General features: G+C 37.8%; 1 protein-coding gene across 1 annotated transcript in view; it reads left to right on the top strand.

Annotated features, from left to right (window-relative positions):
- mcf2a (MCF.2 cell line derived transforming sequence a) overlaps positions 1-25,379 on the top strand; it is a 38,434-nt gene extending 13,055 nt beyond the window's left edge. Inside the window, exons 5-29 of the mRNA XM_007894728.2 lie at positions 2,622-2,741; positions 2,958-3,074; positions 5,920-6,069; positions 6,662-6,786; positions 7,478-7,592; positions 7,844-7,963; positions 9,624-9,815; positions 11,127-11,318; positions 12,473-12,647; positions 13,313-13,401; positions 14,153-14,235; positions 16,197-16,263; positions 16,781-16,896; positions 17,070-17,139; positions 17,239-17,331; positions 18,345-18,437; positions 19,411-19,536; positions 19,808-20,029; positions 20,648-20,740; positions 21,152-21,230; positions 21,721-21,772; positions 21,990-22,096; positions 23,317-23,411; positions 24,036-24,148; positions 25,066-25,379. Coding sequence (XP_007892919.2) covers positions 2,622-2,741; positions 2,958-3,074; positions 5,920-6,069; positions 6,662-6,786; positions 7,478-7,592; positions 7,844-7,963; positions 9,624-9,815; positions 11,127-11,318; positions 12,473-12,647; positions 13,313-13,401; positions 14,153-14,235; positions 16,197-16,263; positions 16,781-16,896; positions 17,070-17,139; positions 17,239-17,331; positions 18,345-18,437; positions 19,411-19,536; positions 19,808-20,029; positions 20,648-20,740; positions 21,152-21,230; positions 21,721-21,772; positions 21,990-22,096; positions 23,317-23,411; positions 24,036-24,148; positions 25,066-25,231 — 2,970 coding nt within the window. The 3' untranslated portion in view covers positions 25,232-25,379. The remainder of the gene's footprint in view (positions 1-2,621; positions 2,742-2,957; positions 3,075-5,919; positions 6,070-6,661; positions 6,787-7,477; positions 7,593-7,843; positions 7,964-9,623; positions 9,816-11,126; positions 11,319-12,472; positions 12,648-13,312; positions 13,402-14,152; positions 14,236-16,196; positions 16,264-16,780; positions 16,897-17,069; positions 17,140-17,238; positions 17,332-18,344; positions 18,438-19,410; positions 19,537-19,807; positions 20,030-20,647; positions 20,741-21,151; positions 21,231-21,720; positions 21,773-21,989; positions 22,097-23,316; positions 23,412-24,035; positions 24,149-25,065) is intronic.
- The last annotated feature ends 394 nt before the right edge of the window (positions 25,380-25,773 follow it).

Genomic DNA, 25,773 nt, shown 5'->3' with positions numbered 1-25,773 from the left:
AAAGGAATGTATGGGAAGCTCTTTACTTATAAAATATGAAGAGACAATTGTTTTGCAATCACAATGAGTTTGACTCTGCAAAACAAAGTTTTAGTAGATCCCTGTAGACAAACAGATATTTTAGAAGCAGCACTTCTGATCAACCATACAAACTGATGAGTATTTATTTTGTATATTCACTACAGTTAGGGCCCTTCATTATTAACAATCCATTTTTTTCGCACTAAACCATTTATAACTTCCTGAAATGTTACCACCTGAGCTGCTTGATTCCAATGTACCACTGTTAAATCGACTAAATCCTCTGAACTAATCCTGATGATAAATTAACAGGGGTATAATTTCATTCCCTCCCCACTCCATTTGCACCTTCCAGCTCATTGGATAGGTGCATTAGCTTTATGTCAATGGAACTGATAATGCCAACCTAATTGTGGTGTCCCAGTCCTGGTATGATAGCAACATCATAATCCTTTTGACTTTGTCCAGTGATTGACAGAAATAGCTGCTTTAACCTGCCCTGCTTTTCACAGCCATCATTCCTGGGTGCTCCAGCCAAATCAAGACCGCAGCAAAGCACAGAACTTTGTAAATTCCACTCTGAATGTTCACATTTCTACAAAGTTTCAATTTGTTTCACCAAAATAGTCTGTTAGCCCATTGGAACGACACATTCCTTTATTCTGCGCTTTTTGGTTGGAGAGTTTCCCACCTCCAGTTATGACTTTGGATGATCCAGTTACTGGATTAAGGAAGAATGCTATTTGCACAAAGGCAGCAGTGATTCATTGTTGTGCTCTTGACGTTTTTTTTTTTAAAAAATCCAAATATTGGTACTGAGCAATTGAGTGACTCATACCCTGAAAATGGAGGGGGCTGAAATTCAATTAGTTTCAAACCAACATCCCTGGGACCAGAATGTTCTGGATTTGAATCCCACTGAATTCACTTATCTCTTCACTCTTTCGAAGACCAATGATCGAGTATCATTGCTAAAAATATCCTCAGAAAGGGGCAAGATTAAGACGATTCCAAAGGCATTATTAATGGTTGACTTACTAATGGATGTGGAGGTGTAAACTTGATCTCTAGTCAATGCAGTCGTGGGCAGGAAGATTCAGCTTGAAGATCCAATGCTTTATATTGCTAAGTGCATGGTTATCTGGTGTAAAGGACAGCAACCTACAAAACTATTGATTTAAGAATGTTTATTTTGATTCACCATGATTTTTTTAATTTTGATATTTTCAGCCATATTTAAAACATAAATTGTTAAATTCCACGATTTTTTACTTTTCCTTTCTGGAGCCTCCATGTCTCATCAGTGATATAATAAAATAAATATGCCCCTTGAATTAGTACTCCACATCGTGGTGCTGAGTGTGACTTAAGTGAAATGAAAACACTCTTCAAGGAGGTTTCCCTTGAAAATATCTTTAATACATTGAAGATGTGGTCAGCAAGGTAGAGAGACTGCATAGGATCTTAATACATCAATTACAATAGTAATAAACCGGGTCCAGTGAGGTTCAATGAATGGATTATTCAATAAGCCACTTTGTATGTCAAACCTTCTAGTACCCTCAGTTTTGTGTTTTTTCAATGATTTCCCTGAGTCTCCAGTAGCTAAGCTGTGCTGCCCAAATTCTTTAGAGATGGAGGATTGGCAGATTTTTCTATCCCTTTTATCTTTTTTAAGAAAATCATTTGTGTCTTGGTTTCTATCAAAATGTTCTTTTGAAAAAAAATTATGGCCATTTATATCAACAACAACTTGCAGTGCCCTTTGGGTCAAGTAGTGTCCCAGAGCACTTGATCACACATCTGGATTTAAACCAGTTAATTTGAAGGATTTGCGTTACTTTGTAATTATCTGCTCCAAACCAGTTTTGTTCAATTTTCTTCTCTCCTGCTTGAAAGTGTCTTTTCATGCCTCATTCTCTCTCATTTTGGTGAATCTCCCTGGCTTGGAATAGTATAGCGGCCACATGAACCCAAGTAGTATAATAAGCTCTATTTCAAAGGTTCAGATTATATCATAAATTGCTAGAGCAAAACAATTATATGGACATTGAGAATTTCCCTTGCATCTGGTAAATATTGCATTCATATTGTTTGGTTGGTTTGATGGTGTCTTTTGTTTGCCATCCCCAGATGCAGTGCAGGCAGTATTATGCAGTAATAAAGGATGATTTTAATTTGTCCTCTGTTCACTTCTCACATGATGATCAACAACTAATTACGAGGAAATGAAACAGTTATACATTGCATTAAAAAATACTTTGTTCAAGCGTGCTGTCTTAATGAATCAATGTTGGGCCAAACCTAATTTTCATTTGGGAAAAATGTACAGCGGCATCTGCAAGAGATATGCTTGACTTGATGTGCTCTGTGTACCCACACAGAATTTTAAGAGAACATGGAGGCAACATTTGTTCTTTAATGGGTTCCTTGTGATAATTAAGCTAAAGAAAACATTAACCTGCAAATATGACCCCATTGTTTGTGTAGGAAAGTGTTCAGGACTCAATTGCATGTTTAATAGTTCAAGGAATTAATTTCTCCCACTTTCTGGAAATATTTTCCTTGCGCTGAAATACAATATTTTTTATGTTCAACAGGCCTCATGTCCAGAAAACCTGCAGTTGGTTCTTGTTCTCCGGCCTTCAGGATTCTTTCAGCGTGCCATATCCGACATCAGCTTCAGATTTAGTCAGGATGATTTTATACTGAAACTACCAGTAAGAAAATGTCTTTCTATCTGTATCTATCACCACACTCACTTGTGGCTGCTTTCGTTGATTTGACCTGATCAAGGGTAAAAGTTTGAATGAATGTCGAATTATTGAGGTAGCAGAAATGGAGGGAAACACTTCTCAAAACAAAAAATATTTCCTTAAACTGTAGGAAATATCTCCACTGTTGGTGTAACTGAAATTTTGATGCTTTCTTTGCAGGTTGTTATGCTGAGTTCTGTCACCGAATTACTTAAATATATTGATGATACACATTTAACCCAGGAATTTGGGGGAACACTTGAGTACTGCCATAATGAATGGATCCTATTCCGTACTGTATGTATTTTTTCTTTATCCTTTGTTGGTCAGATCTAGGTATGAAGCAATGACCCTGTGTTAGCACATTGGCACTAGACACTCACAAAACGCTTAAGCAATCATTGCATGTAAAATTAGCAACAAATGATAGATAGGTATGTAATGGTGTTGAGCTCTAAAGTTCTCGTGTATCTGGTTATCTTTTTTTCCTGTTCACGAATTGTTTCTCATCCTGAAGACACTGAGTTTGGGTGTGGTTCCACAGGGACTCCGGTATCTCACCATTCGTGACCCTAGACATTCAGTATATCACAGAACGATAGCTAAAAAAATGCTTGTTTCATTACATCTTTCTAAAGGTAAAGAAAAGATTGCTAATTTTAGATGTACAATGAACAGACTGTTCAACCCTGCAGCATCTCATATACATACTTTCCAGGAGGATTCACTAATCAACAGCAACTATTTCCCCCTCCTTACCCCAGGGCACTATGACCAATTGTATGACTCCATCTGTTGCCCTGGATTGAGAATAGGTAACTCAGCCTTCGACTAGGGATTGAACCAACGAGTTTCTGATCTACATTATCACAAGGTGATTAGAAAGACCACCGTGCAAAATAGTTTTACACAGATTAGTCAAATTAGCACAGTTAAATCAGTAACTTGATTTGTTGATTTTCTAGATTTTATTCAACTTTGATTACACCTATAAATTAGGGATATCGATGCCTTTCATAATTAACCTGATGTACAGTGCTTAAATTTGAGGTTGAAATATTAATTTCAAAATTGTGCTAGTTATTCAAACATATGTATGTGATATCCAATGAATGTTCCACTATTAGCTTCATATGTACAATTGCATCTTCATTTAATCTTGGCTAAAAGTAAATTTTAAGTGTATTTTTCCACTTTTCCGAAGTACTCGAACTTTAAAGTATGACTCATAACATGAATGACTCTATGCACACAGTTCCTCATTATCATCACAGTAAAAGTTACAGCTTGTATAAGCCCTCGAGTGAGAGGGGAGGAGAAATAAACCGCAGAGTATTGAAATGAAAAGTACAAGGAGTCAATGTTATAAATAGCTATAATTCCCTCGACTGCCAATGTAGATGTGAATAAATGTAAAGTCCATCTGACCTATATTTCTGCTATTGTGCTTAATTCTAGCTATATGCTAAACAGCACTGAGGAGTCGTATATAATTAATCACGTGTTGCCGATCTTTGCAAAACTGCAATAATGTAGCTTTTTCATACATTTTAATGTATCCCATTAGAAACCCACCATGGTGGAAACGTAATGAAATTAGCAGTTTAACTTTCTAAGTTTACCAATTTTGAGTATCTTGCTAATCACTCCTCACTCCTGACTGTATAATGGATTGAAAGAATTAACCTTTGTACACTGCTGGTATATGTTTGATTCTTGCTATGGGAGGTCAATGTGATTCAGATGGTCCCTTACAGGGAGTGTGCCCTCAAGTCATTCTTGTTAGTCAGTTACCTAAAATAATTTAGCCATTATTTAATGGTTGAGTAAATTTGATGAACCAGCTGAAATTACCTAAGGCAACAATAGGGGAGCGGGGAGATACTACCAGCTTCAGAATTACAGAATAGAGAGAAAAGTTAGAAAATTGGATAAGCAAAAAACCTACTCATAAAAACCAGCAACTCGTGAAAAGGTGAAAAGTTCAGTTTGAGTTAATAATAAACATTGGACTGATAACAGCAGAAATTTGCATTGCTTACGAATGAATAATTGCAGTAGTGTTCAAATGTGTAATTGAAAATGGGTAGCACTGAGTTTTAAATTGTGTTAAAAAATATCCCTTCACACTCATTTTGTTAATTAGAATATATGAATATAACTTTCCTTATTTACCAAGGGCAATAAGTTACCAGATTGTAAAATGAAATCCAAATTGCATCCTGTAAGTATAAATAATAATAATAATCCTCGCATTTGATATAGTGCTTTTCACGTCGGGAGGACGTCCCAAAGCGCTTCACAGAACACACTGTAAAGTGAATTGACTGTATATTTGTGGGCGAACGCGGCAGCCAATTGCGCACAGCAATGTCCCACAAACAGTCGTAGATTGAAAATGACCAATTTATTATTGTTTTTGGTTTTGGAGGGATTATTATTAGGCGTGTGGAGTAAGGAAACTTGCCCAAGGTTTCGCCCTGCCTGGAATTGAAGTCTCTCACTTGCAAAGCGAGTGCTCTAACCACTGAGCTACAGGACTCCACAAATATTTATCTTATTACATACAGCTTAAAATGCAAATTGCTATCAGTATGTATTACTTATTAAAAAAAACAAGTAGAAAGCAGCCTCATTTCTATTGAAATACAACTGAAAAACTTTAAAACAAAAAGAATATTTCAAATCATTTATGAAACCCTCCTCAACAGATTTTATATATATATATATTACACACACACATACACCCACACTAACATGTTATCTCAAGACTTTGACCCTTTTTGTGGTACATATTTTCTCACTCTCCTTGGCTCCCAGCTCAGATGCCAAGCCAATATTGTTAAGCACCTTGAGTAACGCTTGAGATGTGAAAGGTGCAATATAAAAATATTGTATTGTGTGAAATGAATCAGAAGCAATTTCCAGTTTATAGATGTATCAATACACTTAAAAAAAATTGTTGCAACTGTTCCATCTCCCCCTAAATCCAGCATTAAAAATGGGAGATCCCACTTGGCCTTTTCTGTGGGTGTGAGGAACAAGCGGAAGCATATGAGAATTAAGCTGTTGTAGTGGGAGGACGGGGCCATTCAATTCAATGTCAGTACATTTATCAGCAATGTCAGTGTTTTTTCTTCAGGCCATAGAGAGCTTTGCTGTAATGGTAAAGGAGATTGCCCAGATGCTCCAAGCTTTTGGTACAGACCTGGCTGAGGCTGAGTTGCCTGATGATTTACATTCTGTAGAGGATCTACTTATTACCCGAACCGAAAAATACAATCAGCTCAAGGTAATTTCAACACAATGCTGCAGTTGTTACATGACAAATTTAGAGGAATCAATTCTTGCAGTGCAACTAATCAATGGAATACTGGAGCCATTTTTGGGTAGAAATTCCAGGATAAAAAACAAAATTTGTATCGATAATAATACTTGCATTTGATATTGCGGCTTATCTCGTCTTCGAGATGTCTAAAAGCACTTCACAGAATATACTGTAAAGTGAATTGACTGTATATTTGTGGGCGAAATGCAGCAGACAGTTGCGCACAGCAGCATCCCACAAACAGCCGTTTATTGAGTGACCAAATTATTGATGATAGAAATATAGGTTAAATATGCAGATCAATTTTAAATTTAAACATAATTGCTTGAGTTTTACTTCTGCCAGAGCGGAGAGATTCAGAGATAGGAGTTGGATTTATATTTCCCGCTCCAAACATTCTGGATGGAATGAACCCTGTCATGCACAACTAAGCATCATGCAGAGCTCCACTAAGCGCTATTCATTTTTGTTTAACGTCGGAGCATAAAGGGAAGCAGATTTTGATGTCATTGATCAATTGTGAACTTATATGTTCAGTTGTTTTCCTTTCAAATAGGAAGATGTTCGAAGAGTGATAAAAGAAGGAGACTTGCTTTTAACCAACCTCATGGAGCCACTCAGTAATGAGCCTCATACCCAAGATGCGGTTGAAAAAAATGGTGATCGGGCCACTGTGAAGAGGTGTGCATCACAAGAGGACAGCTTAATTCATTTATATACAGAGGGCAATAAGTTTTCTTTCTTTCCTTTAGTTTTACCCATTTTACCCATCATTTGGAACTCAATGGACTTTCATGTTCTGCTTTAGGGTTGGACGATCTTTCGTTCAAAGGGAATTGGGTGGCGTTTGTACAGGAAGAATATAAAAGGGCACTGAGAAAAAAGCAGGGAATTAGGATTGGAGTACATTATTTAAGTGGATAACTTAGCAAGGTTTTGTAGTCAATGGCTTCTGCTATGCTATTTTATTTTCCGATTCTATGTCCTGGTGTTGAAACCAAGAAATCCAACTGAGAATTATTGTTACAAACTTCATTTTAAAGCAATGCTTTCCCTGGTCCCAGATAAAGATGTATTAAAGCCAGCAAAGTTTGAGTCAAAATAAGAAGACTTTTGAAAGAATTATTTTAGAATTGCCCAAAGATTTACAATGATACTTTAACATTGTGAATTGTAAAATGGAATGACATTTATTTTGCCTGCATTCAGTGTTTCTCCCTTACATGGAACTTTGTGCTCTGAATATTATGGAGAAACAATGTTCTACAATAGCATCAAAGCACTGGCAGGAACTTGTGTGGATGGACAAAAGATAAAGAGTTTTGCCCCAGGGTGTTGTCACATTTTAATTCCTTTCTGTTCCTGAATGTAGACTTCTTGCACAGTTGCATGAGATGGAGACTGCTTTTGATGGCTTTTGGGAAAAGCATCTGCTTAAACTTGAACAGTGTCTACAGCTTTGGAGATTTGAACAAGCTTTCCAAGAGGTAATGAATACACTCATCACCTAATCCTTAAAAAAAATCAGTGTGGAGAGTCGAGATTCCTTGTCAAGAGATGAGGAGTTTAAGTCTCAAAACAAGGCTCACACAACTGAAGGTGGTTCTGTCTTATCATCTGTAAGAAAACTGTTGAAGCAATTTTAAATAGAGCTGTCTAATAATATAATTTTCACTGAACTGCTACATATATTGCTAGATTTGAATGCATTTTGTTAAATGTTTGAATCTACCCGCAGGTAAAGATGTTTGTGGATTGTTTAGCAGCAGAGGAAGGAGACATACCAGAAATTGGGGATAATGTTGCTCATACAGAACAAGCTCTTCGTGAATTAAGTAACTTGGATGAGAGATCTCAGGTAATGTGATATCAGTCACTAACCTTTCCACCAATTGGTTGTTGTATGGTTGAAAGTGTAATTCTTAGCTCCCTCCATCTCCATTGGTTAACCTGGTTTATATTCTCGCCCGCAACTAAATTTACCCTCAAATTCAAATTAATTGGTTATTCAGCTCAATGTTGTTGCCACAGATTAGCTATGTATTTGCCTATATAACGATATTTGCTTTCATTTCTGATTTTTTTTCTTGTAAAGCGCTTCGAGACCTTTAATTTTTACATCAAAGATAAATGCTATATAAATGCAAATTATTCGCTCTCCAGTATTAAAACCCGTGCACATTAAAGAGACTATAACACATTATTAAATACTTTATTAAGTCCATCATCCATTGGCTCTCCTGTTTAATAACACCCCTTCTCCACAAAGCTTCACATCCAGGACTTTATGGACTTACAGCCCACCCTGTAATACTGTATCATAAGAAAAACGGTGTGCAGCCAGCAAGCATACTAAACAGAGATATTCGTTCCTGTCTGCAGTTTTACCACTATTCTGTAGTGTGCCTTGTTACATATAGATGCAGTGTTTTAAATGCCTGCTAATGGGAAGTTTCAACCAGAATAAAATACAATACAAATCAGTGTATAATGCTCAAGAAAGCAGATTGACAGCACAGTAGGGAACTGTTGACATCCTCCTGTTATAGGCCAATTTCTCCTTTTTTTAACAAAAATGCATGTTATTTGGCTTTCTCGCCAATGTGAATATGAAAGTGAAGCTAAGTGATAACCACATGCACATTTCCTGAATCCTGCTGTCTGTGCTCTTCCTCAAGCACCTGTTGCCAAGCTACGCAGAAAGAACGTGAGCTGAATATGGCACTGGTGAAAATTTAGACCATTTTCCAAGCTGAGACAGATTGATATGTGGTCTGGTTGGAGGTGGTAGAGGAAGTGATAACAAAGTCGAGGTGACAGTGTGGCAGAAATAATACAGCTTGTTGATAGAAAGGCAACTGTTTGAGGTATCAATGAGGAGGCATAAATTTAGCTAAAGAGGTCTAAGATCAATACTGCAACTATATTGCAAAAACATGTTCATAACATAAGGACATGCAGGACATGAAAAAAACTTAGGAACATCGGAATTAGGAGCAGGAGTAGGCCATTCAGCCCCTCGAACCTGCCCCGCCTTTCAATAAGATCATGGCTGAACTTCTAACCTAACTCCTTATCCCCATATCCCTTAATCCCTCTATCCTTTAGAAATCTATCAGCATCCACAGCCGCCTGGGGTAGAGAATTACATAAATTCACTACCTCTGAGTGAAGAAGCGTTTCCTCAACTCTGTTCGAAAGGGCTGTCCCTTAATCTTCAGACTGTGACCCCTAGTTATAGATTCTCCTACCAGGGGAAACTTGTACAATATGCTTAACCAAGGGAACAATTTGATGTAAAGTGTGAAAAAGGCTAACAACAACAACTTGGATTTATCTAGTGCCCTCCACGCCGGATGGCGTCTCAGAGCGTTTCAAGTGCACTAACCGCTATTGCAAAGCATTTTAGCTCCTACACATATATTAGATATTTACTGCCACTGTTGAATAATGCATGTAAGGCCTACTTGTGCTTCTTACATTTTTAACTTTTAAATACTTTAATTTTTTTTCTCCAGGAACTGGTGGAAAATGCTCAACATCTGGTTTTACAAGGTGATCACCTGATATCAAATCACCACTACGCGATGGATTTAATCTGGGAAAAGTGCAATGAGTTACACCATAGCTGTGAAGACCTGCATGATGAAATGAGGAGGAAATACATCACGCTTAACAGATCCCTGGAACTGCACACACGGTTGCAGCAGGTGAGCTGATGGAAATTTGAGAGGTTCATCTCTTCACCATAGTCCAAACAAGATTATGTCTAAATTGATCTAAATGCATTTCAATCCAGTATTCACAGATAACAGTTGTTAAAAAGCTATGTGCAGCTGAGCTATAGAATTAACTTGGCAAATAGGTTTGTTTGTCTTCCAAAATGACACCTAGTCATTTGTAGCCAGCCACATGAGCTGCATATTACATTACATACAAATTTCTGACATGTGTTGCTAAGTAATCTCAGAACATAGTAACATCAATAATAGAGGACTTCTTTATTTTTCCAGTGTGGTGATGAAAAGCAGTCACGTACGCTCTACCAGAGGGAACTTAAAAGCTAAAAGAATTGCTTGCTTAAGCCTTTACAAATCAACAGCCTTATTCATTTGTAATGCGCTGTTTTGTGGCATTGAGTAAGCCTGTGGATATCTGTCATTTTTAATATAATGGGGTCTAACTTGCAATATTTGAAAATTGGGTGATTTTGACAAGGAGTAAAATGCTCGAGAGTGAAATGTCCTTGGGTCATTTTTCTCTCCAGCCTCTTTTTGTGCTTTGCTGGCTTTTGGAAATTGCAATTCATGGTTTGGAGAATATTATAAATTACATGGCCACTGGACATCACAGTTAACACATTAACTGAATATTACAAATTAAATCCTAATGTCAATAAATACAGTAAGTACTGTATTATGTGACTGTGTAACTGCACAGTATAAGAATAAATGCCTATTATTCAGCATTTGCACACAATTAACTTTCATCATTGTTAACAGGTAACATTCATTGGAGTTTAGTATGGCCAACACAACTAAGATTCAGGGAGGAAAAAATATATATTAATAAATTTAATACGAATTCAGAAAATAAATCTTTTCAACCTTCAATGATATTGGATGGCAGAAATGATAAATGGCAGTTGGAAATATTAGCAGATAAAGTCTTTAATTATTAACCAGGTTAATGGCACCAATCAAAACCATTTTCTCTTATTCTTGACACTGTCACTTGCGACATTAGTGAGACAGACATCCTATACGCTATCTGAAAGATGCCTACGACACTGAGGACACGCAAATTACTGCTGATCCAGGTTTCCCTAAATGCCTAAAAAACAGTTGTGTGGAAATGTAAAAAATCATTAGCAGAACATGGGTCAGGTGGACGAGAAGACAAATGGATATAAATGCCATTGTGTGACAATAATCTAACATATGCTCATTGCAATTTGTTTTCTAAACAGTATTACATTTTTTAATACTGTATACATCAGAAAATGTGACATTGCATTACAGGCACTGGACTGGTGTGACGAAGGTGCCTATCTCCTCGCTTCTCAGTCCATGGACAAGTGTCAGTCTCAGGAAGGAGCTAAGAGGGCACTGCAGGAAATTGAAAGATTCCTGGAAAACTCTACATATTATCTGCAGCGTGATGCTGAAGCATTGTACATTGAGTTCCAGTCTATTCTCACATCTAAGCTTAAGGTACTAAACAAATAGCAAGCCTTGTGCCATATGAACTGTTAAGATCCAGCAATGTGATTGTTTAGTGAGTGACATTAATATTGTGATAATTAGTTCAAAAATACTCATTGTTACTAGTTACAGAGAGGTATGATGCTATTACTGAATTGTTGAAGAATGCAGGCATTATCACCTTCCATAGTTGACATATTTTGTGACCAATAATCCTTCTTTCTGCTAGATATATTTTAAGTAAAAAATTTTTTTTCCATCATTTCACTTTAAAATGAAATTTAAAAAACATTCTACCTGCTGTAATGCAGGCACTTATGCTGTCTGCAGAATCATGCTTCATTTACATATTATAGTACATTGAAACTGCAGGTTCTATTCTATCACTAAATGATCATAACAAGATTGTATTGAAAGACGAAGCCTCTAATGTCTCTTTCTAAATCAGGCTCATGTACCTACAACGGAAAACCCTGTATAATTCTACATTACAGCCACATGAGGTACATTAACCTTTTAAAATATGTACTTGGATGAAATCTACATTGACTGTGAACGGTTTCCTGTAAGAAGGTAGCATTTACAGAGTTGACAGATGGTACGATGAGGCACTAGGAGAAGTTTGTGAGCATCTCCACAGGGAGGGATATGAAGAAGAGCTGGAATGCAAGACCTCCCTGGATATTTTTCTCCACCTCCCAGCAAATGCTTTCACAGCAGTAACAGTGCAAGCCTCGAGAAAGACCACCTCTTTCCTTCCTGCCTTAGTGTTTGGCCCATGACCCAAAAAGACCACGAAAATCAAAAAAGCCACACGCCCAAATGCATGAACAATTACAATTATAGCATTTGATTAATAATACTTGCCATTTCTTTTGGCTTGTGACAATGGTGATTTTGATCTAAATGTTTGTATTAATATTGCTATTTTTTGTATTGGATATTGTATATATGCACAAATAATATAGTTAGTCGCTTCTGTTCGATCTTTGAAATAAGAAGTCCCATTGTTCAACAACCTCTCATCCTTTTTCCTTGTTCAGTTTGGGGGAGTGCAACGTTCACACATCATGCAACACGATACACTTCCAAAGACCACAACAAGGGTCAAGTCAATTGGGTGCTTCTTGTTCTCAGTCACATTATCTTTTATTAATGTTTAGGCTCAGATAGAGGTGGTTCACGGGAAGCTTGAGAACGTCCAGGGAATGCTTGAAAAACGTCAAATCTGCCTTGAGAAACTGGCTGCCAAACAGGCTCGGCCAGTGCAACCTGTAGCTCCACGACCAGATGCCTCGCCTTTACAGTTTAAGTCTCCTTTGTTCTCATCAAAACAAGGTAAAGGCACCGATTCTGAGACATAATGAATTGCAATAGAGACTGACACGTATAGTGTGTACACTCCCAAATGCAACAGATCATCAGGTTTTTAAAGTGTGCTGGGAGCTCACCCAGTTGTGAAGACCCAGAATATTCAACTCTGAATTGAATAATTGCAGACATTTTTTCACTGATGTTTGTTCCAAAACAGCCCAGTTCAAGGAGATAAAACATCCTCTATATCTGCCAATTTGACAAGTCACCTTTTTCATAACATATTTGCCACAGCTTATCTGACTTCATTCTTTTTTTTAGTCCACTCAGTGCAGGTATTGTCTTTTATGACTTTTCTTCCTAGTATTAATAGTTTTTCCCTGTTGTAGGGCAGCTGAATATAGCACTAAACCAACATAAAACAACATGGGGCTTATAATAAGAAAAGTATTTATTTTAGGTCCAAGTCAGGCATAGAATGTTTTCAAACAAAATGTTGCTATTTTAATTATTATATTTTAGTTTTAGAAATGAAATCTGTTTTAAATTCTGGGTTTGATGGACTTTGTAGTAACTTGAATTGAACATTCCTCACTGCAAGTTCTCTAACCTCAGCTCCAAGCTAAGTAAGTAAGTGGGGAGGAGAACTGTGTACAGAGACTGCTTTTTAATTGAAATTTTTTTCCAAGGTGTGGATACCAACCCCAGTTCAAAGTTCCCTTTTGATATATCGCTATATGGAAAGAAACATGTCAGAAAAACCCAGAACACACGAAAGGTAATTATGAGATCATAATTTGAGTAACTTCAGAAAAAAAGTTTTGGTATCAGTTATTTCTTACAGCGTGAAAATTTGGATGGAACCAAGCACACCCACAAAGCACACCTCTGTTAACCATTATAGAGTGAAATTGATGATAGATCTATAAATATCCACCGGCTAGCTTCCTAAGAGAAGACAGATTAAAAAAAAAACACTTGTGATAGTCTGAAAGATGCAGCAAATTTTCATCTGCCTCCCAGTTAGTGCGTTACATGAGATTACAGTGTAGCAGGCAGGTTTAATGCAATGTGATTGCTTTTTTGTGATGCACTTATAATGGGATTGATAAACACTTAATGAAATGCCCACTACCTACAAAAATATTGAAGGAAAAAAAAACAAATTTAATTATTTCCATTAGTCTGATGACTCCTATTGAATACCTGATATTGCCAGAGCAACCTCAGAGAAGTAAGAGTGAGCCTATAGAGATGAAGCATATCGAGTTGGAGCAACAATATCATTATGTGGGGGGGCGGGGTTATGATCCTCCTACAAAGAATGAGGTTGCACCCATTGTGGGATACCAAGCCCTTTCAATGCAGGGAGTGTGGGTGGGGGAGATAGTCATTTGGGGCTGCTCTTATGCATTCTGGTGGTTATCGTCAGTGGCATCAAGAGAGGTTTTCAATGCTGGGAGGCAACAGGAAGAGGAATTTCCCTGCAAAAGGTACATAACGAGATTACATTGTTCCCTTTCCTAAAGATTGAGGTCATGCATGAAGCTTGTCAAAGAACTTGGTTCTCCTTAAGTGCTGAAGGCGAAGATAACCTGGATGTCTTAAAAGGGTAAGTCGCTAAATGTTTCACAAATAGTTCTGAGAATTTAGCGAGGCCCATCTTGTAACTATTAACAAATCTATTTCAATCTAAAGGGTAATTTATAGTGACAAGTGATGCCATCAGGAAAATTGGCAAAATGAGGAATAAATGATAAAGCTTCAAAGCCAACACAAAACCAAACCCATCAGAAATAATTCCATTTATTTACCAGTAGGCATTTGAGGCCAAAGTCCAGTTATTTCTGAAAACAAAAGCGGACGTCGCCGGGAGGTAGGTCAGGCAGCATCTATGGAGAATGGAATGAGAGTCAACGTTTCGGGTCCACGACCCTTTGTCAGAGTTGGGGCATGTTGGGAGGGTGAGGCTTTTAAGGGCTAACAGAGAGGAGGGAGGCAGGGCAAGGAAGACAAAGTAGAAAATGGGGTAGAGGACAGGGGATGATGAGTTAAAGAGGTGTTAATGATGCAAAACAAAGTGGGAGGTGGGGGATTGCAACAAAGCAGGGGAATAGTGGCGTTAATACTGCAGAACAAAAGGGGGGAGAAAAAAGAACTTGCAACAAAAACAAGTTTTGTTCCCTTCTCCCTAGATTCTTGTTCAACCCTCAACTGTCTTTTCTTCCCCACATCCAAGCCATAACCCGCTCTGCCTTCTCTCACCTCAGTAACATCACCCGACTCCGCCACTACCTCACCCCTCAGGCCTCTGAAACTCTTGTTCATGCCTTCAACAACAACAACAACAACAAGATTCCATTTATAAAGTGCCTTTCACGTCAGAAGGACGTCCCAAGGCGCTTCATCACCTCCAGGCTCGACTATGCGAATGCCCTGCTTGTCGGCCTTCCCAACTCCTCCCTCCACAGGCTGCAGATAATCCAGAGCTCTGCAGCCCATGCCCTCTCCCGCACCAAACTCTGTGACCCCATCTCCCCCATTCTCACCCGACTCCATTGGGTCCCTATCCTTCAGAGGATCCAGTTCAAGATCTTGTTCCTCACATACAAAGCCCTCCATGGCCTCGCCCCCCCCCCCCCAACATCTGCGACCTCCTAACCCCCTACCAACCCGCCTGCTTCCTCCGCTCAACCAGCTCTGGCCTGCTCCACATCCCCCGACCCACCCGCCCCACCATTGGCAGGAGAGCCTTCAGCCACTCTGCCCCCATTCTCTGGAATTCCATCCCCCAATCACTCTGTCTGGCCCCCTCCTTAGCCTCCTTCAAGTCCCGCCTCAAGACCCTCCTCTTAGACCATGCCATCAGCCCCCCCCCCCCCTCCCTTCTCCTCCCCGACCCCAGCTCGGGTCTGGAATTCTATACACTGTCCAGCGCCTTGGGACATCCTTCAGACGTGAAAGGCACTATACATGTGTAATCTTGTTGTTGGTGTAGATGCTGCCTGACCTGCTGAGTGTTCCCAGCAACTTCTGTTTTTGTTTTCAGATTTCCAGCATCTGTAGTATTTTATGTTTCGTGTCCAGTTATTTCTGATCCCGCAACAGAATATGCCGTTTTCGTCGGTTAAATTCTAGCAGTACCCCAACACACACTTTGTGATCCCCAAAACCTGGACCACATATTTGGGTATCCTGTACACATTCTATCACCAGCCCTGCAATATAGTACTTTGCAGTTATCAGCCCATGTGCACACCCTAGCAAGTTCTCTTCATAGGACCATTGCTGTCTTCTCTGATTCCACAGTTCCAAATTGATGTCATCTGCAAATTCAACTTACCCACTGGGTCTGCATACACAAACAAAATGTTAGTTTAAGATTAAATGGATTCACGCTATCTCCTGTGAAAAAAAGATGCAATGAAAGAATAATAGATCAGGGCTTGTCTGTGACAATTGTCTCGATTACACAGCTCAGTGCTCTCTGTGCAGCTTTCTTGAACTGTTCAATCTATTAGTACCATTGTGAGTCTGTTGCCATTTAATTCTAATTTGTTATTGATTTAACAGGCATGTCATAAATGAGCTAATAGAGACTGAGCGAGTGTACGTGGAGGAGCTCCACACCATTCTGCAGGTAATGTAACTGTTAGTATTGTGAAGATCAGCCCACTTTTCTTTTTCTACATCAGATGACCATAGTATGTAAACTATTTGTATGAAGAAGAGTTGAAACCTGCATTCAGTAGAATGGGCTCCATTTGGTCATTTTGAAGCTTCTCAAACCTCAAACTGCTCTTTGAATGTTTTTAATTTTGTTTAATTAAAACAATGATAAAGATTATTATTATTATAGTCATGTTAAAGTGATGACAAATCGAAGTGCTTGTACATAGACTGCTGCTTTAGTTTGGAACTTTATTGTTTTAAATGGATATAATAAACTATTTGCTGCATTGAATAAGCAGAATAAGGCAAACTAATATTTGAAAAAAGAACCTCTGGGAATCATTTTTCGTTGATAAGCTGCCTCAGACGTTTTCTGTTCTGCAAACGTACTTTATTAAACATTTAATATAGATCTGATGCTGTTACAAACAGCTGGATTTTGCTATTGTTGTGCAACGCATCCAATATGTGTTTGTGTCCTGCAGGGTTATCGAGTGGAAATGGACAACCCTAGCATGTTACACCTTTTGCCTTCTGCATTGCAGAACAAGAAAGAAATTCTCTTTGGCAATATGTCTGAAATCCATGATTTTCATAGCAGGTACAACATTATGTATGCTTCTGTTATAGATATCAATGCCTGCCGAATATGTTTTACACCAATCCCTGACTGTTCAGCACCTAGGGATGTCCTCCCGACTTGAAGGGCGCTTTACAAATGTAATTTTGTGTTGTACTGTGTAATGTTTAATATCTTTAATATTTTAATATCAGAATGTTTCTTCATGATCTTCAAAACTGCATCGAAACACCAGAAAAAGTGGGTCTCTGCTTTCTTGCAAGGGTATGTAATCCTCATATTACAAAATAATTTCAATGTTTACATTTAGATTTTAAAAATAACTTGTTTTGTCTTATGCACTTTTTTAACTCTTCCCTTCAGAAAGCAAATTTTCAAATGTACGTGAAGTATTGTCAGAATAAACCTCGTTCAGAAACCCTTTGGAGACAGTGTTCTGACTCTGTTTTCTTTCAGGTAATAGATTGTTAATTACTTTAACTATTGATATAGCGGGAAGCTTGCCAGACAGTGCTCTGTATGGCAAGCTATGCAGTTTTCGTTGGTTAAACTCCAGCAGTACCCAAACACACACTTTGTGATCCCAAAACTTGAACCTTGCCAAACTATGCCTAATACTCTCCAGAATTAAGTAAGTACGCATTTCATTCCAGACATAGAGAAATTTCCATGTGTAAATAGCAAATCTATGTGCAACTTTGAGTCTGGTCCATGTACTCTTAAGCATGGTGCTGAGATCCCAATATGTCACACACTTTTTAAAAAAATTGCCTGTTATTGCCTGGAATGTTCAGGTGTGCAATTGTGTTGAATCAGTTGACATTTGTTCTGTATATATAGATGGAGCTCATCACGCAATGAGGAAGTGTGCCATGACCGAAATGTTCCACAACTCAACTTATATGTGTTGTGTATAGTTGGAGAGGGTGTTTCTTTTAGGACAGCCTTTGAAATGGCATAGTGACAAAGAGCACTGATTAAAATCTGTCTCGTTTCTCTGCCCTTCCAATGTTTGTTACATTGAATAGTTTTGTTCTATCTGGCGAGTGCCACAATATTGAAGACATTTCTGAGTCTGTGATTGAGCCTGACTGTGTGAGGGAGCTTCCTCCTAATACTAGCTAAGTGTCTATTCATAAGGAATTGCAAAGAAATTGCAACATTATTATTGTTGATTAAACAAAATTATTCTTAAGCAACCTTACAAAAAAAAACTGTGTTGGCTAAATTCTTCAAGCATTTGGATATCTGCTAAATCATGGTGATATGGCATATTAACTCGTCAGATTGGTAATTTCTAATTTTGGCACAACTCCACAGAATTTATATTCATTTTGTGTCGCTTTCGGAAAAGAAAAGTCAGTATGAATGTTGCAAAACAACAAATTATTTTTCAGAAAGAAAAACCAAGAGCCAGTACAATCTGGTCCATCTATTTTGCTATTTGTAACATTTGCTTTTATCACCAGGAATGTCAACGGAAACTGGACCACAAACTCGGACTGGACTCGTACTTACTAAAACCAATTCAAAGGCTAACAAAATATCAACTCTTATTGAAGGTATGTTAAGGACAAGTTGGAACAGCACAACAAAATTACTAAGGCATAATCTAACCATGTGATATCTACATTTGATGGCATACAACTGAAGAATGTTTAAAAGATAAGAGTATAAATCACTGAAGGTGTAGGTGACGAGATAGAAAAGGGAAGCTAATATTCCAATATTTACAGATGTTTTGTTGGAGTTTATGATACCTCTATCAATTTGCTATCTGAATATGCCAGTAACCACAGCAAACCTCATGTATGTTAATCTGGCTGGAACACACAACAAGATAAAATGAATAGTTCTAAAAGACCTATTGCAAACACTGTATGAATTCATTCTATTTAAGTAATCCTCATGAGGACTCTGCTGTGTGTGTAATTTATTAGTTCCACCTCAGCATTTTTATACAAATCAATATTATTGGCTGTTGCATTGATTAATGACTTGTTTTGGTTTCCACTGAGCAAAGCCCTGCGGAAGAGGGAGATGATATGTGGAAGATAAAATGCATGAATGCTGATTCAATTTGGTATCAGGATACAACGTGAATTAGTCTATTCAGATGAAGGTTATTGTGTAAATCATAGTAAACCTGCAGTTTTCCTGGGCTTCAAAACCTCCTATAATTTGACGTGGCATCTAATGCAATGAAAGACGTTTGTTTTTACCTAGGGGTCCCAATGCCAGCGTCAAACTGCCAATTAGCTCTGAACTGTAAGCCACATTGTGCTGTTCACCTGCCCACAATAATTAGGAAATTGGTTAACATTGCACAGCCACATTTCATATTAGGGTCCTGACCGAGAGAAAAGGTTTCAACCCATTATCCAGGACTGGATTGAATCCCACCATCCAGAGGTGAGAGGACAGTGTCACAGCCCAGATAGAAAAAGCTATTTTTGTATTATTTTGATTGTAGAATCTGTGCAGTGAATAATTTAATAATATGAATAAATTGAAAGTTGTTGTACGCTTTGACAGGAACTGCTGAAATTCAGTAACAATGGTGATGGAATTCAAGAGCTGCAGGAAGCTCTGGAAGCCATGTTGAACTTATTAAAGTCTGTGAATGACTCAATGCACCAGATTGCTATAACCGGATATAATGTAAGTACCTTTTTTTGGCAACGGATGTGCACCTGCACCTTTAATATTAATTGGATTTTTATTGATTAATTCATGAGACATGTGTATTCCAGTGACAAACAGCTTACAGCTTATCACAAACCCAGAAAATTAATAGGCATACAGAACTAACTGTTAATGATTGGAAAGTTTAGGAATTCTGGAAAACTGATGTCACTGTTGTATTGGTAGTAGAAGTAGACAATTAATAATTAACATGGAATAATTCATCAATTTTCCTTATGATTTCCAGGGTAACCTAGAAGACTTTGGCAAAGTTTTGATGCAAGGTTCCTTTAACGTCTGGATAAATCATAAGAAAGGTCCCACAAAAATGAAAGATCTTGCACGATTCAAGCCTATGCACCGTCATCTTTTCCTCCATGAAAGAGCGCTTTTGTTTTGTAAGAAGCGGGAAGAACATGGAGAAGGTTATGATAAAGCACCTTCTTATAGTTTCAAGCATTACTTAAAAGTAAGACAGATGATCTGAGCATTTCCAATTTTGCTTTTATTTGCAGCATCAGTTTATATTTGTACTATTTCTCCTGTTTAGGTTTCACACAGCAGTCTCCCAAGTTTCCTTTTTGAATACGGAATGGAGCAGAGTCTGGGCCTTTTGTGCAATTTCTGCCTCTGTAGCTTGGAGATTTCCTACTGGCAAGGGTAGTTGTGTGGTTGGGGTAATTCAAGTCAGGCTTTCCTTTCTTTACAGATGACATATTTTGGGTTGGATTTTTAAACCAGCTGAAAACATCACCAATTGTCCATTTTGAATATCATTTAGAGCTACAGTACACATTAGTTGTCCTGTGGATTAGGAATCAATTTGAGACAGGGTACGGAGAGGAGAAAAAGACTCACTTGAAACAGATGCTTGTAACTTAAGAGATAAGAGTTTAAGACCATTAACCATGATAGTATAGTTAATGTTATAGACATTGGATGTTTTTTTTTTTTTTTGCTTCTTCATGATACTATGTACATTCAAAGATAATTCAATATCTCTGACCAATCACAATGATGTGAATTCTAACTTAACAATGAACCAGATGGCTGAGGAGCATAACTGTTGATGTATTTTATTTGATAGATGAATGCTGTTGGAATAACTGAGAATGTTAAAGGAGATATTAGAAAGTTTGAAGTTTGGTATAGTGGACGGGAAGAAGTTTATCTCATCCAAGTAAGTCACCATTATTCAGAATTAAAAACATGTATTTAAAGGAACCTTGTGTTTACATATTCTTCTAGGTTCACTTATAGTACAAGTTGGAGTTAAGATAAATTGTTAAATAGAATATAGAGAGAATACTTTGCATCTGATTGTAATCTGAGAACAAATCATATTGATATTGATCAAGTAAAACAATTATATTTCCCAACATTGGCATGTTGTCACGTTTGAAAATTTCATGGAAAGATGTATTTGAAAAATATCTACAGAACAAACAATTGTTTGTTGCTTACTTATTGCTATGCCAATAATAAATCTGTATTTAAAGCTAGTGTGAAATTTGTATTTCAGAATTGCAGAACAGAAACATTTTATGGAGAAGTAAGAAAGCCTTAAATGCCTTTTTTCCCCTCTTCTTAGGCTCCAACAGTAGATGTTAAGTTGGCGTGGTTGAATGAAATAAGAAAAGTTCTCACAAATCCAGAGAAACTCTTCAGAGGTGCATTACTATTTTGTGTACCTTTATCTGTGTTGTTGAAAACTGTTTTCTGGGTTAGTTTCTCTAAATCACTCTATCATGACGCGTTGCAGCCTAGGATCATGGTTCCTGATTTGCATAATGGTTAATTGTCAGTCTTGATTATACAGTCAAGAGAAAGTGGCAGTAGGATTAGGTTCAGTCTGCAGGGAAACGAAGTTGGGAGGATCTCCTTGTGGTTATAGATAGAGTGTAATTGGTGAACTCTTGGAACAATGAGAAACTCAACTACCTCATGAACCAAACGGACAGAATTCTGATTTTAGATCTAAGACAAGGGCCCTGTTCGAATGGTTGAACTTGTTCCTCTCTCAGAGTAATTACAATTTTACCTCTTTTGAAATGCTTTACTGAAACTGCAGTCAAGGACACAGATTAGTTTGGGAATGTATAACCAGGGTACAATTATTGCACTGCTTAGTAATCACTTAACAATATGTCTCATTTACAGAAGACAGTCCACTGCATCATCAGGTTTCAGATCAGATTTTGCAGTCCCCAGGGTAAGTCTCAAACAGTCCACAAAACCAAATGCCAGTTGCAGTGTTTGCCTCACAAAGCAATGAGATGAATCCAATTAATATTACATTAGGTTTGCATGCTCTGTTTGAGAGAAAACGTGCAGTGCCCGAAGTCTAAATTGTTAAACTTACAAATTCTTCCATATTTTTTTCTGACCCATCTAATTGTTAGATGTTTTTTTTAATTGATTTTCTACAGAAAGCAAAAGAGGGCCTCTTTGAGTTCAGAGGAAAATGACTCTGATCTTACAAGTCCAGTGGTTTTAGAAAACATCGTCTTTTCACCCAACCTTTCACCAAGAAAAGGTATTCCATTCTAACATGTTTCCAGAGCTGCTCTTAAATAATAATAATAATCCTTGCATTTGATATAGCGGTTTTCACGTCGGGAGGACGTCCCAAAGCGCTTCACAGAACACATTGTAAAGTGAATTGACTGTATATTTGTGGGCGAACGCAGCAGCCAATTGCGCACAGCAATGTCCCACAAACAGTTGTAGATTGAAAATGACCAATTTATTATTGTTTTATTGTTTGGAGGGATTATTATTAGGCGTATGGAGTAAGGAAACTCGCCCTGCCTGGAATTGAACTCGGGTCTCTCGCTTGCAAAGCGAGTGCTCTAACCACTGAGCTACAGGACTCCACAAAAAGAATTGTGATTAGCTTTAGGTTGCCATCCAGCCTAATCAAGAGCATTGCCAGAAATACTATGTTTCTTATGTTTGCAAACAAAACTTTATTACTTGTGTTTGCGTGGGTGTTATGGTTTCGGGCGTTCTAACCAGACTGCATTCCTGTCACAGTCAGGAACAGCTTGCTCTGAAAATCTCCACTCAGTCTTTCTGTTTGTTTGGCTGCCAGAACAAAGTTGAATGTGAGGGCCAAAGTGTGTGCTGCATTTCTAAAGCTTTTGTTCTTAAAAGTTACCAGAACTATTTTTAGGGTAGACGTATTCAGCAGTGCATTGATACCATATCCACCCAAGCTTTAAATATACAGCAGTTTCAACCTTTTGAGTCCCACCCTTAATAATCCTAGAGTGTTGGTGTTTTACTGAAATACATTTTCATTTTATCTAGACCTATTACAAGAAAGTGAGCAGAAAGCTAAATTTACTTTTTCTCAAGGTGTGGGCAATGCTGGGAGGGCCAGCGATTATTGTGCGTCACTATAGAAAGCCCAAGCAAATGCTATCGAGTTACAGATCACCTAGGCAATACACAGTCACAACACTTTGCATCCTGTGAAGAGCTTTGAAATGTCATCCAGGAGATGAAACAAATAACAACTTGCATTTTTACAACACCCTTCACGTGGGGTAGCTTCTCGGAGTGCATAGACGCACAAAATGAAATGCAAGGATTATTATTATAGGTCTCCTAAAACAATCGCCTTTTGTTCTGATGAGGGTCTCAATCCGAGACATCAATTAAGCATTTTCTTTCAGATCCTGATTTGTAGTATTTTCTGATTTCCTTTTTCATCTCTATGAATTTCATTCTGGTGTGTTCCCACTTACACAGACTGGGCTGGAACATCCCGTTTTACTGAAGCCTCTGAGGGAAATGATGACTTGTCCAGTAATAACGATACTGAAGAAGAGGACGTGAACCAGCTGGTCAGTGGTCGATCCACATCCATTGAATTAAACTTACATTTCTTATCGGTCTAAATATCTCATCTGAACACTATACTTGTAATACATCTATTGCAGCAACTTCATATGGTTGAGATATTTCACATCTGGAGTTTGGCTTATGTTGCCTACTGTAACCTTGTTGTGTACTAGTTTCACCTTTGGTAGCAATAGGGACTAAGATACATTGCTTCGGCCCAATGATCTTTCCTGTAGGACATTAGTTCTTATCAATTCAATTTACATGCAATAAAACCCCCTCGGAAATACTTAAATAAATCATAGCTTTCATGCTCAAGTAGTTAAGACTCCAGAAATGTGTCAGTGAAGTTTGACACTGTACAGAGAATACAAACACTGGAGATTTCAAGAACATTTTGTGCTTTGAATAGAAATTTCAATTAAATATTATCCTTGGATCAATTATTCTAAAGAGTAACAGGGAATATGACATTTTGGGCAGTATAATTCTGGATACAAAACTTGTGACGAAAGTTTCAGTAAATCTGCAGTCAATTGTATGTTTTCATTTACATCATTTTACAAATGCCTTTTTAAGTTCTTTTCTCTCTACTTATTTGTGAGACATTCTCTTTTTGCTTATAGTCCCCTGGCAAGTACAAAGCTTTGTCAGACTGTAAAAAAAGAGATTCTGAAGAACTGTTAATAAAAAGTGGGGACCTGGTGCAGTTGGTGAATGACGATGGCGAGGGGCAATGGTAAGTCTGACTGGCAGATTCAGAAACAGCATGTTAAACCTAGAGCTAAATAAAACACCAAATGTACCCAGAAAAGGCATACGAGAATATGGAATACTCTAGCCTAGAAGACCATGGGTGCAAAATTTAGATGTTTAAGAGGAAGATAAGTAGGTACTTAGGAAGTAAGGTACGGAGAAGCTTTATAACAAAGAATTTTGAACAGCAAAGAGAAAGAATAAATTGTGGAGCAGCCTTGATTGTAACACATAGGCAAGACTTTCTCCAGCTTATCAGTTAAATGGATTAAAGATTGAAAGCTTTTTTTTAAAAAAAAGTTCATTTACTGACTACAGGCCATGTATAGAATAAATGTAGTTTGAATTTTAAAAAAATCACAAAACAAATCAAATATACACACAGCACCACAACATCACATTTGTAAAAAATATATATTACAGCTTGTAAGACATCTTAGCTAATTTTGTTATTAGAACTATTATCTATATGGATAATAAAATAAGAGAAAGTGAGTTTCAGTTTTCTTTATAATGGTATTCACCAGCAGCAGGTCTGTCCTTTCTCCTTTTACTGGAGAAAAACATTACAGGAAGTGCTCCACTGATCAAACTAAGTGATCCCTTATTGATCCACTGCAGTGTGGTACTGCAGCCTTAGAGAAAGCTGCTGCAATCCAGATGTTAACCAAGAAGAAGGAGGTACAAATAATAGCAATGTTATAAAAGTTAAGCAGGAGGCAAAAAAATATATTTGAGGCAAGCTATTTTATGTCATGCAAACCAGAAAAGTTTGAGTCACTCTATGGATAATGCTATGATGAAAATGAACACTTATAACTTTACTGAAACTTATCTCACACTTAAATATGGCTCAATGGAACAAATCAAAAAATGACATGTACTTTGCAATGTTCAAAGGTTTGTGAAAAACCTGAATCGAGGACAGCAAGCCTGGATTTCGGTCCACAATTTACAGATTATTGTTGGTGACTGTAAATCTCAAGACCCTGGTTCTTTGGGTAAGGAGAGAGAGAGAAAGAGAGAAAAAAAGAGACAGCTGTTGTCTTACAATTCTGTACTTTGACCTTGGACTGAAATTTCACATTTGCAATAGCACTTCATTTTTGAAAGCAAACTGATGCCGACGCAGGAAAGTAAAATGTCGAGATTGTGTTTAAAAGATATCAGAGCAGATATGTCTACAAACAGGAAACAACACTTTTTGTACCAGAAAGGAGAGTAGGTGGAGTATATTCTCAGATGTAACATTTCTTCAGGAAGCAATTTTTAAAAAAAAAATCCCTGTTCTTTTAACTACTTGAGGCGGGTTTGGAGTGCCTTAAGTTGGAGAACTATTTATCTTTCTCCCTTCCCCCACCCCCCCCAACCACCCCCTTTTCTCAAACTTGCTGTACAGGAAGGACAGGCTTTAATCTGGGTGGCAGGTTGATTACTACCTGAGCCATGCGCAAATACAGGTGGAGCCTGTAGCTCAGTGGTTAGAGCACTCGCTTTGCAAGCGAGAGACCTGAGTTCAATTCCAGGCAGGGCGAAACCTTGGGCAAGTTTCCTTACTCCACACGCCTAATAATAATCCCTCCAAAAAAAACAATAATAAATTGGTCA

This window comes from Callorhinchus milii, unplaced genomic scaffold (genome assembly GCF_018977255.1).
Source record: "Callorhinchus milii isolate IMCB2004 unplaced genomic scaffold, IMCB_Cmil_1.0 Scaffold15, whole genome shotgun sequence".
NCBI classification, from domain to species: Eukaryota; Metazoa; Chordata; class Chondrichthyes; order Chimaeriformes; family Callorhinchidae; genus Callorhinchus; species Callorhinchus milii.
Note: the sequence above shows the minus strand (reverse complement) of the source record. Positions and strands in the feature narration are given on the sequence as shown.